General features: G+C 39.1%; 1 protein-coding gene across 9 annotated transcripts in view; it reads right to left on the reverse strand.

The window, feature by feature from the left end:
* Positions 1-17,475, reverse strand: part of CASK (calcium/calmodulin dependent serine protein kinase) — a 372,729-nt gene that overhangs the window by 54,653 nt on the left and 300,601 nt on the right. For all 9 annotated transcript variants that reach the window (XM_047765523.1, XM_047765520.1, XM_047765525.1 and 6 more), the window contains exons 12-14: positions 11,396-11,473; positions 8,627-8,707; positions 873-1,061 (exon numbers count right to left, since the gene is read on the reverse strand). In XM_047765523.1, the coding sequence (XP_047621479.1) occupies positions 873-1,061; positions 8,627-8,707; positions 11,396-11,473 (348 nt within the window). The remainder of the gene's footprint in view (positions 1-872; positions 1,062-8,626; positions 8,708-11,395; positions 11,474-17,475) is intronic.

A 17,475-nucleotide genomic window follows, 5' to 3' on the forward strand; every position in this document is an offset into this window, starting at 1 on the left:
ATTTCTAAAATGAAAATTGGATCTCCCTGCTTAAAACTCTTCAACAGCCTCCTACGATCTTTACAATAAAAAATAGAATCAGCACTGATGTGGTCCTGTTCCTACCACACACCTTGTTTTCTATAGTCCAGCTGTGGTACCTTCTTTAAATTTTGAAATTATGCCAAGAGCCTTTTCACTAGCAGGTTTCAGCACATGCTACTTGGTCTGCCTGGATGGGCTCCCTGCCCCCTGCCCCCTCTGTTTAGTTAACATCAAGGAGCTTTCCCTTGATTTTCCCAATCTATGAGAACTCCATGAGGATGAGGCAGGGTTCAGCAACAATTCTATTTCAACACGATTCCTAGGTACCGAGAAACTGAGTTCACATTAACTAGGTAGATGTGAATGGAAGGAATTTCATTTTAGCAATGTTAATTCTTTGAATATCTTCCGAATTAGTCTTCCTCTAATTTTGTTGAAAGCAAAAGACCTAGAAACCACCATACGTGTAAAAGGAATTTTAGACATTCACTTTTTCAACACCAATTCCAATATTTCAAACTGTACCTTTCTTTGCTGCCTGAGAAGTTTTTATAACCTAGACTGTAACACCAGGTGTGTCCTTTTTGTAGTTGTTGTTGAGATTGCGAAAGGAGAGGTGGGAAGGAAAGCGAATATACGTTAGGCGTGGTGTTAGGCAATTTTAGGTGGGGGCAGGGTGGGGGTACAGTGATGGCCTTTGAATGAAGATCTGGAAACTGATTTCTTCAAACCTATCCATGCCTTCCTTCCCTCCCCACCTTCTATTAGTTTAGTAGAGGCTGAAGCCAGCTGTTCCAACTCATGCTGGGATTTCATAAGAGTACAGAAAACTTTCTTTTCCTACTTACCATTGGTTCATCTGTGTTCTTTTGGAACTGGACCAGGCGAACTCTGGTCACATTCTCCATATCCATGTCCCCATTAGCACTTTCTGGAGAATCACCATTTAAATAGGGAGAAGTAGGAGGAGGTGTGACCCTCAACGCTTCATCACTGTAAACTTCATGTGCCACTACATCGTGAGTCTGAAGTAAGGCCTGATATTTTACAAAGGAAATAAAATATTAATAATAGTACTATTCTGGCAGAAATGTATTATATAAAAAAATATATAAAATTATTCTTTGTTTCACAAAGGTATCGCTAATCTAAGGAGAGCTCAAAGCACATTATACCTAGATATAGCCATACCATAATTACGTTGTGACAAATAATTGTGATAGATGGATTTTTTTGTTTGTTTGTGTTTTTAGGCAGTACCTGTGTCATATGGAGGTTCCCAGGCTAGGGGTCGAATCAGAGCTATAGCTGTTGGCCTACACCACAGCCATAGCAACATGGGATCCGAGCTGCATCTGAGACCTACACCACAGATCACGGCAATGCCGGATCCTTAACCCACTGAGTGGGGCCAGGGATCGAACCTGCGTCCTCATGGATGCTAGTCAGATTTGTTTCTGCTGAGCCACAATAGGAACTCTGGATTTTTTTTTTAAATGAAAGAATGGATGAGTGAATCAATGAATGGATGTGTTTGTTGATTATCTGAGCAAGAGGTGCTGTCTGGTGCTATGAAAAAGTGCCCAAAATAACTTGTTCAAATAAAGACTGACATAATGCAATTTCAAATAATCTAGCAGAAAAAATCATCTATACATAGAGCTGGCAAATTTGTGCTGGGACTTAGAAGTGATTTTTTTTTTAAAAAGTGTAAATTGGTATACTGAGTGAATATCTTTCATCAACAGTATTAACAATAACTCTCTTATATAACACAAAGGATAATTTATAAATACAACTTAGTAAAAAAAAAAACACACAAATGTACCCGAAGAAATGTAATTTCCCAAATACCACATGATATGAAACTCAAAATCTAAACCTATTTAATGTTTTTGTTCATTTCTACTTTTTGGAGCACTTACCTAAATTAAAAATAAGTTGATAATTATTATGACTTCTTTTTGCAAAGCCCATTAATGAAAAGTGATTTCTTTGTATTGATATCTCTAGATGTCATCTTGGTATGAAACTGGGTTAACAAATATCCCCTTTTTCCCTAAAAAAGGCTATTCTTGCACTTACTGTGTCTTTTCTGCCATTATAAGAAAGTTTTTAATAAGAATGAATATTTGAACTCTTCTACTTCCAAGAGAATTTTACAGATGAGTATCAGTATGTCTGGTGCTTTACACAGATTATATTTCCTTGTGTGCTAACTATAAATTCAGTTCTGTTTTAGTCTGTGATCAGTGTGGTAATGAAATATCTAAATATAATGAAACATAATGAAAATTAGCTTAAAAGTAAAACCTTTAGTATCTCAAGTTATTTAATTAAAAGATTTACCAAAGTCATGACTTGGCTATTTTCACTTTAAAGGTATGCATACGAGGCAAAAATAAGGTAACAATGCAGGAAAATCATAAAGAAGATGATGTTGATTTGTTATCAACAGAGCATATGTGTGGAGCAATATATGCATTGAATTTCTTTCTTTTTTCTTTTTGTCTTTTTAGGGCCACATCCTCAGCATATGGAAGTTCCCGGGCCAGGGGTTGAATAGGACCTGTATCTGTCAGCCACAGCAATGCAGAATCAGAGCCATGTCTGCGACCTACCCCACAGCTCATGGCAATGCCAGATCCTTGACCCACTGAGCAAGTCCAGGGATTGAACCTGCATCCTCATGGATGCTAGTCATTTGTTTCCACTGAGCCATGATGGGAACTCCTGCATTTGAATTTCCAATGGAAATGGCAGATATTTCCAAGATCTCAGAGGGCTGGTCTAAACTGAGGTCTGAGTGAGGGACACTAAACAGTGTGGCTTGAAAGCAGGGCTCCACAATGGCCCTGGGGACCTTGGCTTCCTGACTACACCCTGCCCTAGTACCCGAAAGTGTAGCAGTTGTGCTAGGAGGGGAAATCCCCCCCCCCCCCCCGCCAGCTTAACTGTAGCCACTTAAGAGACTACGATTGAGGGCAGAAAGCAAAAATCAGTAATAGACAGACAGAAAAACTTCGTCTGCTAAAATTAGGTTCATTGTATTAATTACAGAGGTATCTTCTATAAACAGTGGATTTTAAAAAACATGCTTTGTATGACTGGAGGATATATAGCCAGGCACAGAGAACCACACTTCATCAGGATAATGCCAGTTACACGGGTTGGAGAAAGTGCTTATAGTGCTTTTTGCAAATGATTTCTATCCATCCTTTTAAATTATATAAGCAAACATTTATATTTAATGTATTACTTATAAGGAAGGATAAGCCTGCAGGCACAAAAATAATACCAAAATTGAATTTTAAGAGAAAAATCCTTAAATTATGTCATCAAATGAGGTCATATTTGATATTAACTGCTATTTGCCACTGTAGAAGATTACTACCACAAAATGAAACTTAATCTAATACATACGCAAACAGAGAAAAAGGGGTCACTTTCAGATTGTTCGAAAAGAGTATGCCAAATTAAAAAAATAGGGAATAAGAGTTTGAATATTTTTCTTTCTTCTTGTCTTTTTAGGGCCACACTGGCAGCATATGGAGGTTCCCAGGCTAGCGGTCGAATTGGAGCTGTAGCGGCCAGCCTACACCACAGCCACAGCAATGCCAGATCTGAGCTGTGTCTTCGACCTACACCACAGCTCCTGGCAACGCCGGATCCTTAACCTACTGATCAAGGCCAGAGATTAAACCTGCGTCCTCATGGATGCTAGTCAGATTCGTTTCTGTTGAGGCACAATGGGAACTCCTGAATATTTTTCAATTATGTTATGAGGTATGATTGAGCAATTGTTACTAAGCTGAAATAGCTATAATTTTTAATTACCTAAGAAAAATCATGTAATAGGAAAGAAACACTTTCACTTTTTGTAATATAATAAGGACATGGACAAGACAATTAACAACTTCAGACTAAAGTGGAAAAATTCATTTAAAATCTACAGAAAAAATATGAATTTTAGATTTGAAAGCAGTTTCTCTGGCTTAATTACAAATCATAAAGTTTACCACTTAATCATGAAACTTTCATATCAATCTAAGGTGATTTATTTTATTTTTCTGTCTTTAAAAAAAAAATATCTTTTTTAGGGCTGCACCCTACGGCACATGGAGGTTCCCAGGCTAGGGGTCAAATCGGAGCTACAGCTGCTGGCCTACACCACAGCCACAGCAACTCCGGATCAGAGCCACGTCTGTGAACTACACCACAGCTCATGGCAATGCTGGATCCCTAACCCACTGAGCAAGGCCAGGGATTGAACCTGCATCCTCATGGATGCTAGTCAGTTTCGTTTCCACTGAGCCATGATGGCAAACTCCAACCTAAGGTGATTTTAACTGTCTTGTTTTTTGGGGTTTTTTTTTTTTTGGGAAAAGTAGGACACAAATTTGCTTTAAAAATTTTTCTGTTCTAGATATTCTTTTTTAAAGGAAAAAATTCAAGCACTGACATTCTATTCTATTGATATTTTATTTATCCTTAATGTTTTATATTTTTAAGTGCATAAGCAAAGGATCTGTTCTTTTTCAAAAATAAGTCTTTCAAATGGAATAAATGAAAAAAGGGTAGTGTGATAATATTTTTTTTATCATGACGTCTGGAGTACAGATTTTAAAAAACGATTTCAATCTACACTTTTTTTTTCTTTTGCTTTTTAGGGCCACACTTGCGGCATATGGAGGTTCCCAGGCTAGCAGTCAAATTGGAGATACAGCTGCCAGCCTACACCAGAGCCACAGCGATGCTGGGTCCTTTAACCCACTGAGCAAGGCCAGGGATTGAACCCCCATCCTCATGGATACTAGCTGGGTTTGTTTCTGCTGAGCCACAACAGGAACACCTCAATCTACAGTTTTTTTTTTTAACTCTTCTTTTACTTACTATAAATATTTATAAACATCTGTATTTTTAAGTATAAGGTAACCCAATATTAAATCCTCATGTTTTAATCATTAGAAAGTAAAGACAGATAATTGCAAAAATAAGAAATTATAAATATGCTAAGAATAACTCCCAAATTTTGGTATAATGAAAAACTTTTTTTTTTTTTTTTTGGTCTTTTTGCTATTTCTTTGGGCCGCTCCCGCGGCATATGGAGGTTCCCAGGCTAGGGGTCAAATCAGAGCTGTAGCCACCGGCCTACGCCAGAGCCACAGCAACGCAGGATCCGAGCCGCGTCTGCAACCTACACCACAGCTCACGGCAACGCCGGATCCTTAACCCACTGAGCAAGGGCAGGGACCGAACCCGCAACCTCATGGTTCCTAGTCGGATTCGTTAACCACTGCGCCACGACGGGAACTCCTTTTTTTTTTTTTTTGTCTGACATTTTAAGCATTAAAATATTTCCCTTTAGCTATTAATATTTCTTTAAAAACACTAAGACTGGAAACCATGATCTTACAATGTTTGTAAGATAGAAAGCTCTAGCATTTAAAAATTTATTTAACATAGTATTTAGCTCAGAATTATATTTCCCACATGGTACATTATCCAATCGCATGCTTATTCAGGAATGACCAATGAGTTCAAGTTAAGCTTATAGGAAAATTGATCCTCATAATGAGTCAACCTGCTTTTAAGAGTATGGGCTTTGGAGCCAACAAGATCTGGGTTGTGAACCTAGAGGCCCCTTACTAGGTGGATGACCTAGCCTCTTTGCCTTTCTAGGGTGCAGTTTTCTCTCTGAACTGTCAAAATGGAGTTGATCACATCACCTCACATCCCAGCCATCAGCAAGTCCTGTCATATGTCCAACCATCTCTAGTGCAGAATCCCAATGTGCTCATTCGTCACCAGCCTTTGTCCTTCTGTCCTTCTCCTGGCCTCCTAATTGGTCTCCCTCCCTTAACTCTTTCCCCTACTATAGTCCACTGTCTACACAACAGCCCCAGCAATCTCTAAAGCACAAGTGTAACCATATTTTCCTGCTTGCAATCACTCAGTGTCATCCTATTGCAATGAGGAGGAAATCCAGACTCCGTACCATGGCCTGGAGGGCCCTATGTTATCTGGCCTCTGCCACCCTCTCCTAGCATTTCTGGAACCACCCTCTCCCTTGTTTATTATATCCTAGCCACCACAATGACCTTACTTCTGCACTGATCCTACAAAACTCCTCTCGTCCTCTGGGCCTTGGCATTTGCTCTTCCCCATGGATGGGCATTCAGAAGGCTGGGTTCTTTCATGTAGCAAGTCTCAGCCCCTGTGGGTAACTCTTCAGAGGGGTTTTCTCCTGATTATCCAGTAGCCCTCAGTTTTTCTTTTTTTCATAGTTATTATTACTCTATGAAGTTACTTTGTTTGTTTACTTGGTCACTGTCTGTCTCTAGTTCATTTATCCAGGCACCACCTAGAATGGAAGCTTATTTGTCCTATTCACCACTATCCTTAGTGTCCAGCATGGAACCTGGCATATAGTAGGTATTTACATATTTGATGAATGAATGAAAATTCATTCAGCTTCTTTTAAGCTCCTAGGTGGGTGTTCAGAAATTACAAAAACTATTTATTATTTCTGAAAATGTTTAATAATAAATAGCAATGCACATATTAATTTCTCTCTGATGTCAGAAAAGCAAAATAAACCAAGGCTTCAAAGGTAGGTAAGTTGTGAGACATGGGGCTTTCTAAGCTTTAATGGTTTGGAAAAAGCTAGAGCCTAAAAAAAAAAAAACAGGACTTTATTTGAGTATACATTAAGATCTTTATTTAGCTTACTTCAAATCTGAAAGATGTACTGATCTCAAATGGTCCTACGTTATTTTTGGAATTGAGCTGAGATTACTTCTGTCTTATAGACAGACAGGTCTGTCCAAAATATACAGGTCTCTATCTATGGAAAACAAACTGCACAGAACAGTCAGCTGAAGTGAGGCTAATCTACTTGCAGATGGGCAAATTCGTAATGTATTCAATGTTTTACTGAGAACTTACTATGTATCCTACACATGACAGACACTACGGAGTAACTAATAATATTCATTAGCTAATATGGATTAGGCATCAAGCATACATTAGGCACTTTGCTAAAGCACAGTTGATGTATCATCTACTTAATTCTTCAACTCCATGAGGTTGGCTAGAAGAGTCAGCAGTCACAGAGTTAGGGCAGCATGGCTGGAGTTCAATCCCAGGTCCATTTGAATCCACAGCTTTAAGTGATTTTATCCTCTGTAAGACATGATTGTCTACAGGGGAGTGACTTATAATCTGGGGAAATGTGGTCATCAAATATGAATAAAATTAAGGGTAATTAACTCCAGATACTTGAGATTTCTCAAATCTGACAATACTACTAAGACATATAGTTTCTTCATTTTCCTGGTCTGTGAAACAGAGATAGTGACAACGATTAAATGAGATCATAGGTTCAGTGAGAATAATAAAGCTGAGCTGAGCTATGCCCATTCACTGGTGAAGGAACCTGCTCTGGCAGGCCGGCAGGTAGTAGAATGGCATGCAGGTGAATATGAACAAGTGCAGAAAGAGTGAAAGAAGCGAATGGTCAATGCGGATTTGAGAGATGTTAGGAGAGATTTTGACAGGAGAGGTGGGATTTGAGCCGAATCCTGTGCTTACATACCTAAGTTCTAAAAATATGCTCACCCACAGGCAAAAAACTCCTTATTTCCCACTATAACTCACTGAAGGATGCTGCTAGCATATGGAATCAAGTTAAATATTCTCAAGGATTATACCTGAATTCAGCCTTTAATGCTTAGGTAGAGAGTTAGAGTAAATACGGTCAAGGCCTTCTTTCTAGGTAGGCACTTTAAGGAAAAAATATTTCAGTGACTGGGTTAAAGTTTAAAAAAATGTATCATGAAATACTATGTATGTCAAAACTCATAGGAAACTGATCTGATATACCTATTATACTGTTACAGTTCTTTAAAAAATATTACCTCAATAGTAGTCATAAGAACATAGATCTTAAGTCAGATTTTCTCCCAAAGGGCAGTCACCTGAATTTCCCACTTGCCATGTATATTCCACATGTACTGATGTGGCTAATGATTAGAAAATGTCCGCTTGTAATTGTGCTTTTGAACTGCAGTTAAGTAGAGAACTATGGAACTTCTGCTACAGAAAGCCATCTCATCTAACTTTGAGTTCCACCTAGCTTTATAATAATTGGCTGAATACAGGTGGTACCCCCATTTCCATACCGTAGAAATGAATGAAGAAAGTGTCGGGTTGCACTGAAAGGAGATGTAATTCTTCCAACGTTCAGAGAACGTTCAGAGAATTATTAGTGAAAACTTTCTCCAGTTGGAGCTTTCTATGGTTTAAGTAACAAACAGTTTCAGTGACTTAAGGACTGTCCTATCAAGAAGAAAATCTCTTGCCTGATGATGACACAGTCCTTGAAGAGCCACCTTGCAAACAGCATCTTTACAACTGTGACACAAAGTAAACAACAACAGAATTTTAATGTATCTGGGTTTGTTCTGATACTGTAATCTTAACAGTCTGATATTGTATGGCTAAAAACGCATTTGATGAAGATGGCTGTATTTCATAATGATCAGTACAAACCTTTTTGAAAGTGAGGTTTTATTTCTATGGAAGTTTAATTGTTACTTACCATGAAATGAGGTTGTGTTAAAATACGCTTTAGTTCCTTTGCATCGTTATTCTCAGGGTAACATGAAATTTCTTCCAATACCTAAAAAATAAGCAAGATATATAATAGTATAAACAAGATGCTAGATTTAGAAAATATGGAATTCTTTTAAATTAAAAATTATGAATGGATTTTTATGGCAGGCAAAACAATTGTTTCGGGAAAAAAATCATCATTTTATTCAAAGGCTGTTAATACATAAACGAACTACACTGGTGGTGATAAAAAAATAAAACAAATTGTTGTAATAGTCTCTGCCTTCGTTATCCAACTATAACCCAAAAGATTATTGAAAAATGCAAAATAAAATGTCTGTAATACCTATTTATTACAGGCATAAGTAACTGAATAAACTTAATGGGAAAATATCTCCACAAATCTTCCAAACTCACCATCAAGATGAATCTATAATAAAAGTTAATGACAGGTTTCTTTTATTTTTAAAAATTAATTAATTAATTAATTTTTTTTGGTCTTTTTGCCTTTTCTAGGGCCACTCCCATGGCATATGGAGGCTCCCAGGCTAGGGGTCGAATCAGAGCTGTAGCCGCCGGCCTACACCACAGCCACAGCAATGAGGGATCCAAGCTGCATCTGCGACCTACACCACAGCTCACGGCAACGCCGGATCCTTAAGCCACTGAGCAAGGCCAGGGATCAAACCCGTAACCTCATGGTTCCTAGTCAGATTCGTTAACCAATGAGCCACGATGGGAACTCTGACAGCTTTCTTTTAAATTAACAAAACTGTCAATTCATTTCGGAAAGATCAAAATGACAAAGGCTCAAGTAAAAACAATTTAAAGAAGAGGAACAAGTAATTTTCCTTGTAGCCTGACAGAATCACTGTACAGCCATCTCCTCACATAGAGAAAACCATGTCTCAGCAAGGGTTCCTAGGATTAATTGCCAGGGAATCCAAGAGAATAATTAAAAAAAAAAAAAAAAAGACACACAACCAAAACCTCTTCTCTTTCCACTCACATCTTCTTCGGCACTTAGTTGTTAACATGTTCTCTGTACAGGTTGAAATGGCTGTTTTCAAATGAAACTGTTCTTCCAAAGTTATCCCTTACTACCAGGATGGAGTTTACGCATTTAAAATCTGATTATGTGACACAAGTAAGCTCAGGGGAAGGCCTCTGTTCTTTTTCAGAGTAAACATACTACAGCAGTTCTAACTGTACATAGTTGGACTCAAAGTGGTTATACACCTTGAACTCAATTCTAAAATTTAAGCCAATCAAGGATTGCTTCAGCAGGATGGGATGTCCGGGACACGCAAGTCATGTATCCAGGAGGAAGCTCTCGCCTTTCCTTAAGAATCTTTTTTTTTTTTCCTTAAATCTAGGTTTTAATTTTTTTATAATGTTTAAAATTTTTTCACTATAGCTGGTTTACAGTGTTCTGTCAATTTTCTACTGTACAGCATGGTGACCCAGTTACACATATTGGGGCAGGAAGGAATGTTTTGAGGTCACTTCACTTAAGGCTTAGATCTAAGCTAGTGCTACTCAACCACCTCCAAAGAGAACAAATAAAAACTACAAGGTTTCTTTCTTATCTAAATGCACACTTAACAAGTGCTGGTTACGCAGTTAATTCACATTGTTTAATGATGGTAAGCCAGTTCTCCTTTGGTGTATTTTATGCTTTGAGTTTCTCTACCAGTGAAACAAAGGATGAAACAATATACTCTCTCTGGTCCTCTGATATTCTCACAGCCTATGATTTTAAACACCAAGGTGTAGTCTCCTAATTCTGAGAGAACCTCTCCCGGCTGGTGCCCTGACCATGTGGGCAGCCCTAGGGGCCACTACAACCTAAGTCTTGGTTCTCAGTGAATATATATTTTCCAGTACAGGTCTTGTGGTTAAAATCTGGAATTATGTCTCTCATACGCTTTTACTTAGTAATTTCACTTTATAGGAAATAATTTTTTCAAAGGGAAATGTTTATTTGTATAAAGACTTCTATGACATCAAAGTGAAAAAACAAAACAACAAACCCAAAACACCAGCTGTCTAATTCATTATAATTTAGTAATAGCAAAGAAAAATTATGCCATCATCAGAACTTATCTACAAAGACCAAGGAGAAACACAGAAAAATGTTTATTATAGTATGTTAAGTTAAAAGAAAGATACATTTTGATTATAACTACATACTTTATATGCAAATGGACAGAAAAGGATATGCAAAAATGAAAATTACTGTGTTAAGGTGATGGGATTATAGATGATTTTATTTCCCAAACTTTCTGCAATGTCATTTTTCTATAATAAAAAAAGTTAAATGTTTGTGAGAGATGTACACTAAGCAGCAATTTATAAAAATAACTGCTCTCTGAACTTAGTTGCTATAAATATGTTATTAACTTTCAAACATTACCACCGTAAAAAAGCAACCCAAATTTTCATAGCATGTCTATTTCCACCAAGTGCAGTAAAGTAACTTTTCCTTTTTTTTTCTTTTAAGAAAAAAGACGTAAAATTGATGTTAACGTATTCAAGCTTACTTAGCAGGAAGAGTTAGAAATCTAGGCAATGTTGCTGCTGAGATTTTTTTTTCTTTTATGTAAATACTCAATGATAAAGTTAGAAATGCTAAATGTGAGTATAATGGTATAGCTGTGACTCCAGGGAAACTGCCTCTTACTGTGCAGCAGAAATGTTTTATTAAAGGAAGCAAGTATGACACCCAGATACATTTACAGAATATATCACTTACCTCTTTGGCTCTCTGTACTGCATCACTTGGTGGATTCCTGATTTGCGGTGAAGACTTTGTGTTAATTTTGTCATACAGCTAAAAGCAAAGGAGAAAAATCCAATCAACATTCATATTCTTTTCTAAAATCCGGAGATTCATATTTATTATCTTGCTAAACAATACTTTCCTCTTAAAAAGGCAGGCTGATGATTTTAATGGGATCTTCATATTCATAATCTCTTATTCAGTCAATGAAACTTGCCAGGACATGAGTACTATGCATATCTTTTAAAAAATCATCAATATTTCAGTAACCACAGCATTTTCCCCTCTGATAGAAGCAACATTTAATAAGATGAATACAGAGTAAAATGAAAGAATGCTTTCTAGCCAAGATACATCTGAAGGAATTTTTATAGAAATCTAAATCTTGGGAAAGGGCAAACCCAACTTCTTCTACGAAGGAATGTTCTCACAAAAGGTTTATACTTGTTTTACTAGGGCTGTTCATTAACAGTATCAGTGCTGGCATCCTTTAGCAAGAAATCAGGGACAGAAATCTTTTTCCTTTTTAACTTGCAAATTCAGTATAAGAAGCTGCCAAAAAGAATCTAAATATATATATATATATATATTTTTTTTTTTTTTCCTTTTTGCCTTTTCTAGGGCCACTCCCGTGGCATGTGGAGGTTCCCAGGCTAGGGGTCTAATCAGAGCTGTAGCCGCTGGCCACGCCACAGCCACAGCATTGCCAGATCCGAGCTGTGTCTATAACCTACACCACAGCTCAACGCCAGATCCTTAACCCAATGGGTGAGGCCAGGGACTGAACCTGCATCCTCATGGGTACTAACTAGTCAGATTCGTTTCTGCTGAGCCATGACAGGAACTCTGAAAATGAATTCTTTAAAGAAAAATCTCTGTAGTGTAGAAATGCAATTAAAATGTTAATTTCTACCTCAGAAGAAACATCTCCTTCAAGAGTCTGCTTTGAAAAGTGAAAAGTTTAAAATAAGCTTGGCTAGTCTGCCACTTCTGTTTCCGAACTTCTCTAAAATAGGTGGGTTTTTTGGGTGGGTTGGTTGTGCTTTTGCTCTTTTCTTCTCCCCTACTATGCATACCAGTGCTAGTGGAGAAGTCAAATACCAAAAATATTCTTTGGATTACGGTTAGATTTGTTTATACTGATGCAAGATAAAAAAGCTTTATGACTTGAAAATATTTGGGCCACACCATACATAAAAATTCCTAATGACTGATAGGCAGCAGATAGATAAAGAAAGCCTAATGATAGCAATGTGAAGATAGAACAGTGACCATTTAAAATGGCAGCATTCAGAAAGTACTACTAAATTAGAGGTTAAATAAATAGTGTAGTAGCCTAGTAAAGTACTGCTCTATTTAAAATATTTATGTTAAGATTTAGGGAACTAGCGATATGCGGCTGGTTTATAAAAGTTTGTCCAAATCCTGTAGAATATATGTGGGCACTTTCCATTCTCTGAATGATTTCTGTCTCCAAGGATTGTGAATTTTGAAATTTGAACTAGAGAATATATTTTTCCATAGAAATTTGGAACTAAGGAATATATTTTTTTCTCACAGAAATAATGTTACATGTAGTGTAGGTTCCTAGACTCATCTATAGAGATAAAGTGAAATACTGTACGAATGCAATAAAAATAGAAGAAAAAAACCCCAATATCCCCAAAGTATGGAATCTTAACTTTAAAAAAATATTTAAAATAGCTAACACTTTATTTTATTTTTTGTCTTTTTGCCATTTCTTGGGCCGCTCCCGCGGCATATGGAGGTTCCCAGGCTAGGGGTCGAATCGGAGCTGTAGCCACCAGCCTATGCCAGAGCCACAGCAACGCGGGATCCGAGCCGTGTCTGCAGCCTACACCACAGCTCATGGCAATGCCAGATGGTTAACCCACTGAGCAAGGCCAGGGATCGAACCTGCAACCTCATGGTTCCTAGTTGGATTTGTTAACCACTGAGCCATGACGGGAACTCCTTAACACTTTAAAAATACAGCCATCACCTGACATGTCATAGTATTAATAATCAAAGTAAAATAAAAAGATTTTTAAAACTCCTGGAGGCTGTTTGAACAAAAAAAAGAAATTTAATTTGAGGCTTTACAAGTTGATGGCACCATCATTTATAAGGCCTCATCTTACCCCGGACTTTTTTTTTCCGACCAAGGACACTACTTTCAAAATTTTCAACTGGGATTAGGATTAGTTTCTCTTTACATATTTAACAAATGTACATTAGTTTTAACTCACAAAGGAATAAAAAACTCCTCAGCTCTCAGAATTGCCTTTACTCTATCACTGAATACTTTTATTTCTGGCTTGGTCTTATGATGCTAAGTACAGTTTCCTAGGTCTTAAAACAGTGTGGTTTCTTGAGGACCTGTAGCAGAAGCAACTGGAGTAGTTTCTTAAATATACAGATTCTGGGCCCCACTGCAGATAGACTGAATCAGAATTTGAAAAAGGGGCCCAGAAACCTGTTCTTTTGTAAACTCCTTAGATATTTCTAAATCTTACGTCCAGTACCTTTTTTTTTTTTTTTTTTTTTGAGGGCTGCACCTGCGGCATATGGAAGTTCCCAGGCTAGGGGCTGAATCGGAGCTGCAGTTGCTGGCCTACACCACAGCCACAGCAATGCAGGATCTGAGCCACATATGTGACCTACACCACAGCTCATGGTAATGTCGGATCGTTAACCCGCTAAGCGAGGCCAGGGAATGAACCCGCATCCTCATGAATACTAATTGGGTTGTAATCTGCTGAACCACAATGGGAACTCCTGCCCAGTACTAACTTTTGAGAGTAGGTGTAGTAATACTAATAATAACAACAATGATAAGTGTTGCTTTTATTGAGCACTTACTAGATGCTACTACTAGTTAAAGTTTTTTTTTTTTTTTTTTTTTTTGTCTTTTTGTCTTTTAAGGGCCGCTCCCGCAGCATATGGAGGTTCCCAGGTTAGGGATCTAACTGGAGCTGGAGCTGCTGGCCTACACCACAACCACAGCAACACCGGATTTGAGCCTCGTCTGTGATCTACACCGCACTTCACAGCAACGCCGGATTGTTAACCCACTGAGCAAGGTCAGGGATCGAACCCGAAACCTCATGGTTCCTAGTCGGATTTGCTAACCACTGAGCCACAACGGGAACTCCTCAAAGTTCTTATTTTATAGATGTATCCCTTCATTTAACTTCAGAGAACCTTGTAAGGTTGATACCTCTACTACTCCCATTTACAGAGGAGGAAACTGAGGCAGAGAGTAGTAAAGTGAGAATCAACCTTCCAGTCTTACAACTTCACAGGTAGCATACAGATAAGGCCCCAAGTAAAGTGCTCAGACCAAAATTCCCTCTGCTCCCTTGGTTTTGCCCAATCCAATTCATCACACATTAACTTAAGTTCAGTGGAACTAGTGGTGGGATGAGGGGGAGGTAGGAAGACTAATATCAAAAGCAAATGTAGTAGGAAGGAATAAATGAAGGGACCTTCTGCCTGGGGTGGGGACACTGGGCTCTGCCTCTCCAGCTCCCAGGAAAGCACAGGCCTGAGCAGTCAAGGCAGGCACGGGATAGGATGGATGGTATCCTTGTGGCTAAGAACAGATGGTGAATTTCAACTGCCTGCTCATTAATCAAAACAGTAAGTAAGAACTAAGGCAGGAAGGGACAGGGAAGGAGCTTACTTTTACCATCAGCGGGAAGAAGTGACCTCTTGTTGATCCATCTACCCATCGAATATTTACTGAATTTATCATGTACTAGGCAGTGGGGTTCTATTCACTGGGGTTATGGAAAGGAAAAAGATGAGAGTTCCTATCCTCAAAGAACTCACAAATTCCAAAGACAGGTATAACCAAAGGCCCGGAAACACATGCCACTTTGACCCCTTTGAGGATCTGAGAGTAATTTGGTTCCCAGCATTATCAAGTAGGAAATATCTCAGTGAACAGTCCCAAGCTGGGGACTATCTGGATGTGCATGCGTGACAGGCAAACCTTCATTTCCCAGCCCCCCAACTTCTGTGACTTCATCTTTGCCTTAGGGATTCAGGATATTTTAGGGATACCCATAACAAATATAAACTGAGAAATATGGCAAGTCATCACACAACATTGTAAATCAACTATACTTCAATAAAACTTAAAACTAAAAATTCTAAGTTTGGAGTTCCTGTCATGGCGCAGTGGTTAACGAATCCGACTGGGAACCATGAGGTTGCGGGTTCAATCCCTGGCCTTGCTCTGTGGGTTAAGGATCCGTGTTGCCGTGAGCTGTGGTGTAGGTCACAGATGCGGCTTGGATCCTGCGTTGCTGTGGCTGTGGCTGTGGCGTAGGCTGGTGGCTGCAGCTCCGATTGGACCCCTAGCCTGGGAACCTCCATAAGCCACGGGAGCGGCCCAAGAAATGGCAAAAAGCCAAAAAAAAAAAAAACAATTGTAAGTTTGCATGCAATGCAACATTAAATTGTCTTCAACAGTGGTCAGAAGTATACAACTTTTCAACTTCTCACTCTTATGGGTCCTCTTGATATTGTAAGCTGCCTGTGAGACGCTGTTTAGGACTCAAAGTTTGAATTCAGGTAGAGTTTTGCCAAGGTCTGGGGGGCAAGCGAGAGGTGGTTGAGTTCTGAAAACAAAGGCAGGCTGCAGCTTTCTTTATCACCCTTTTCTGCCCAACCCCCTTCTATTATACAAATAATATTTAGAATGATGTGATTTTGAGACTTTGCCTGTTGTCTTGGACTTTCAGCCGAAGCCCAGAGCCAAGGCCAATAGGAAGTAAGCGCCACCAAGTCGGCTGGGAAGCTGCCGGACCATCCCTCCAAGGCTTGCTGAAAGGTAGCTAAAGCGGTCCTTCCATAGTCACCCCAGCACCCCGTTTTGCCTATGGAGGAAGATGCTTGGAATCTGTAGAAGTGCAAGACTGAGGAGAGCAAGCATTTGATCTTCTCTTCTCCTTCCCATTGGGGAGGAAAGGATAGGGAGTTGCTTGCTCCCTCATGCAAAGTCAAGGATGGGAGATGCTCCAAAAAAAGTACACAAACTAGAAGTGCCAACAAGGACAGCTCACTATCTCAAGCTCTGCAGGGATGCCTGCTGAGTTGCAGCAACTTCCAAGGCCCATCTTGTGCACCCAGAAGAGTGCTGTGTGAGAGAGAGCTCTTGGAGCAGCTTGACATGTGAAAAGAGACTCTTTCCTGGCGGGAGGCTGCCTGGGGCAGCCCCTGACAGCAGGGTGAGAGGCCAACAGTAGGGCAGCGCACACTCAGTGTATGTTGTAGCAAGCATGTATGTTTCCCATGAGCTAAGGAGCTGCCTCAGGATGTAATCTGGCTGGAGCCATCTTGATGGAGCCCCGGCCCAGAAAATTGTCTTCACAGAGCAAGGGGATGCAGAAGTGGCCGTGGGGTCACATCCAAAGGCAGGAGCTGAGTGGGTATTGCCAAGGCCAGCTGTAGGATACACTGATGAGATAGGAACAACCCAGGACAGAGACAACATCTGGCTGCCCCTCTCCCTGCCAAACACTGGCAGCCTGAGGGACATATAGAACATGCTGTTTAAGTGGTTCTTTCTCTTTTCCATGATCAGACTCTTGAGTCCTTTGACATTTAGTAACAGTACTGAGCATGAGGCTGAGTACAAAGCAGATGTTTATTCTTCAAAAAAAAAAAGTATTTAACTGGTGCATAAGAACTGTAAATAGTTTTTTTTTTTTTAATTCAGAATAGAAAAATAAACAGAAGAGGAATACTTACTTTAGCTTATTTCTTTAGGAGCCAGATATCACTTATCTTCTGTCTTGCTTGCATATTTAGAAACGTTCCCTCAAAACTAAGAAATACATTTTGACCACATTTAATTCTCTTTTTTGGTATGTTTCAAGTCTGGCTTCATAAAATTAAAAAAAAAATTTTTTTTTTCGTCTTTTTAGGGCCACACTTGCGGCATATGGAAGTTCAGACTAGGGGTCAAATCATAGCTGCAGCTGCCAGCCTACGCCATAGCCTCAGCAACACCAGATCCCAGCTGTGTTGCGACCTACACCACA

Source organism: Phacochoerus africanus, chromosome X (genome assembly GCF_016906955.1).
Source record: "Phacochoerus africanus isolate WHEZ1 chromosome X, ROS_Pafr_v1, whole genome shotgun sequence".
Lineage (NCBI taxonomy): Eukaryota > Metazoa > Chordata > Mammalia > Artiodactyla > Suidae > Phacochoerus > Phacochoerus africanus.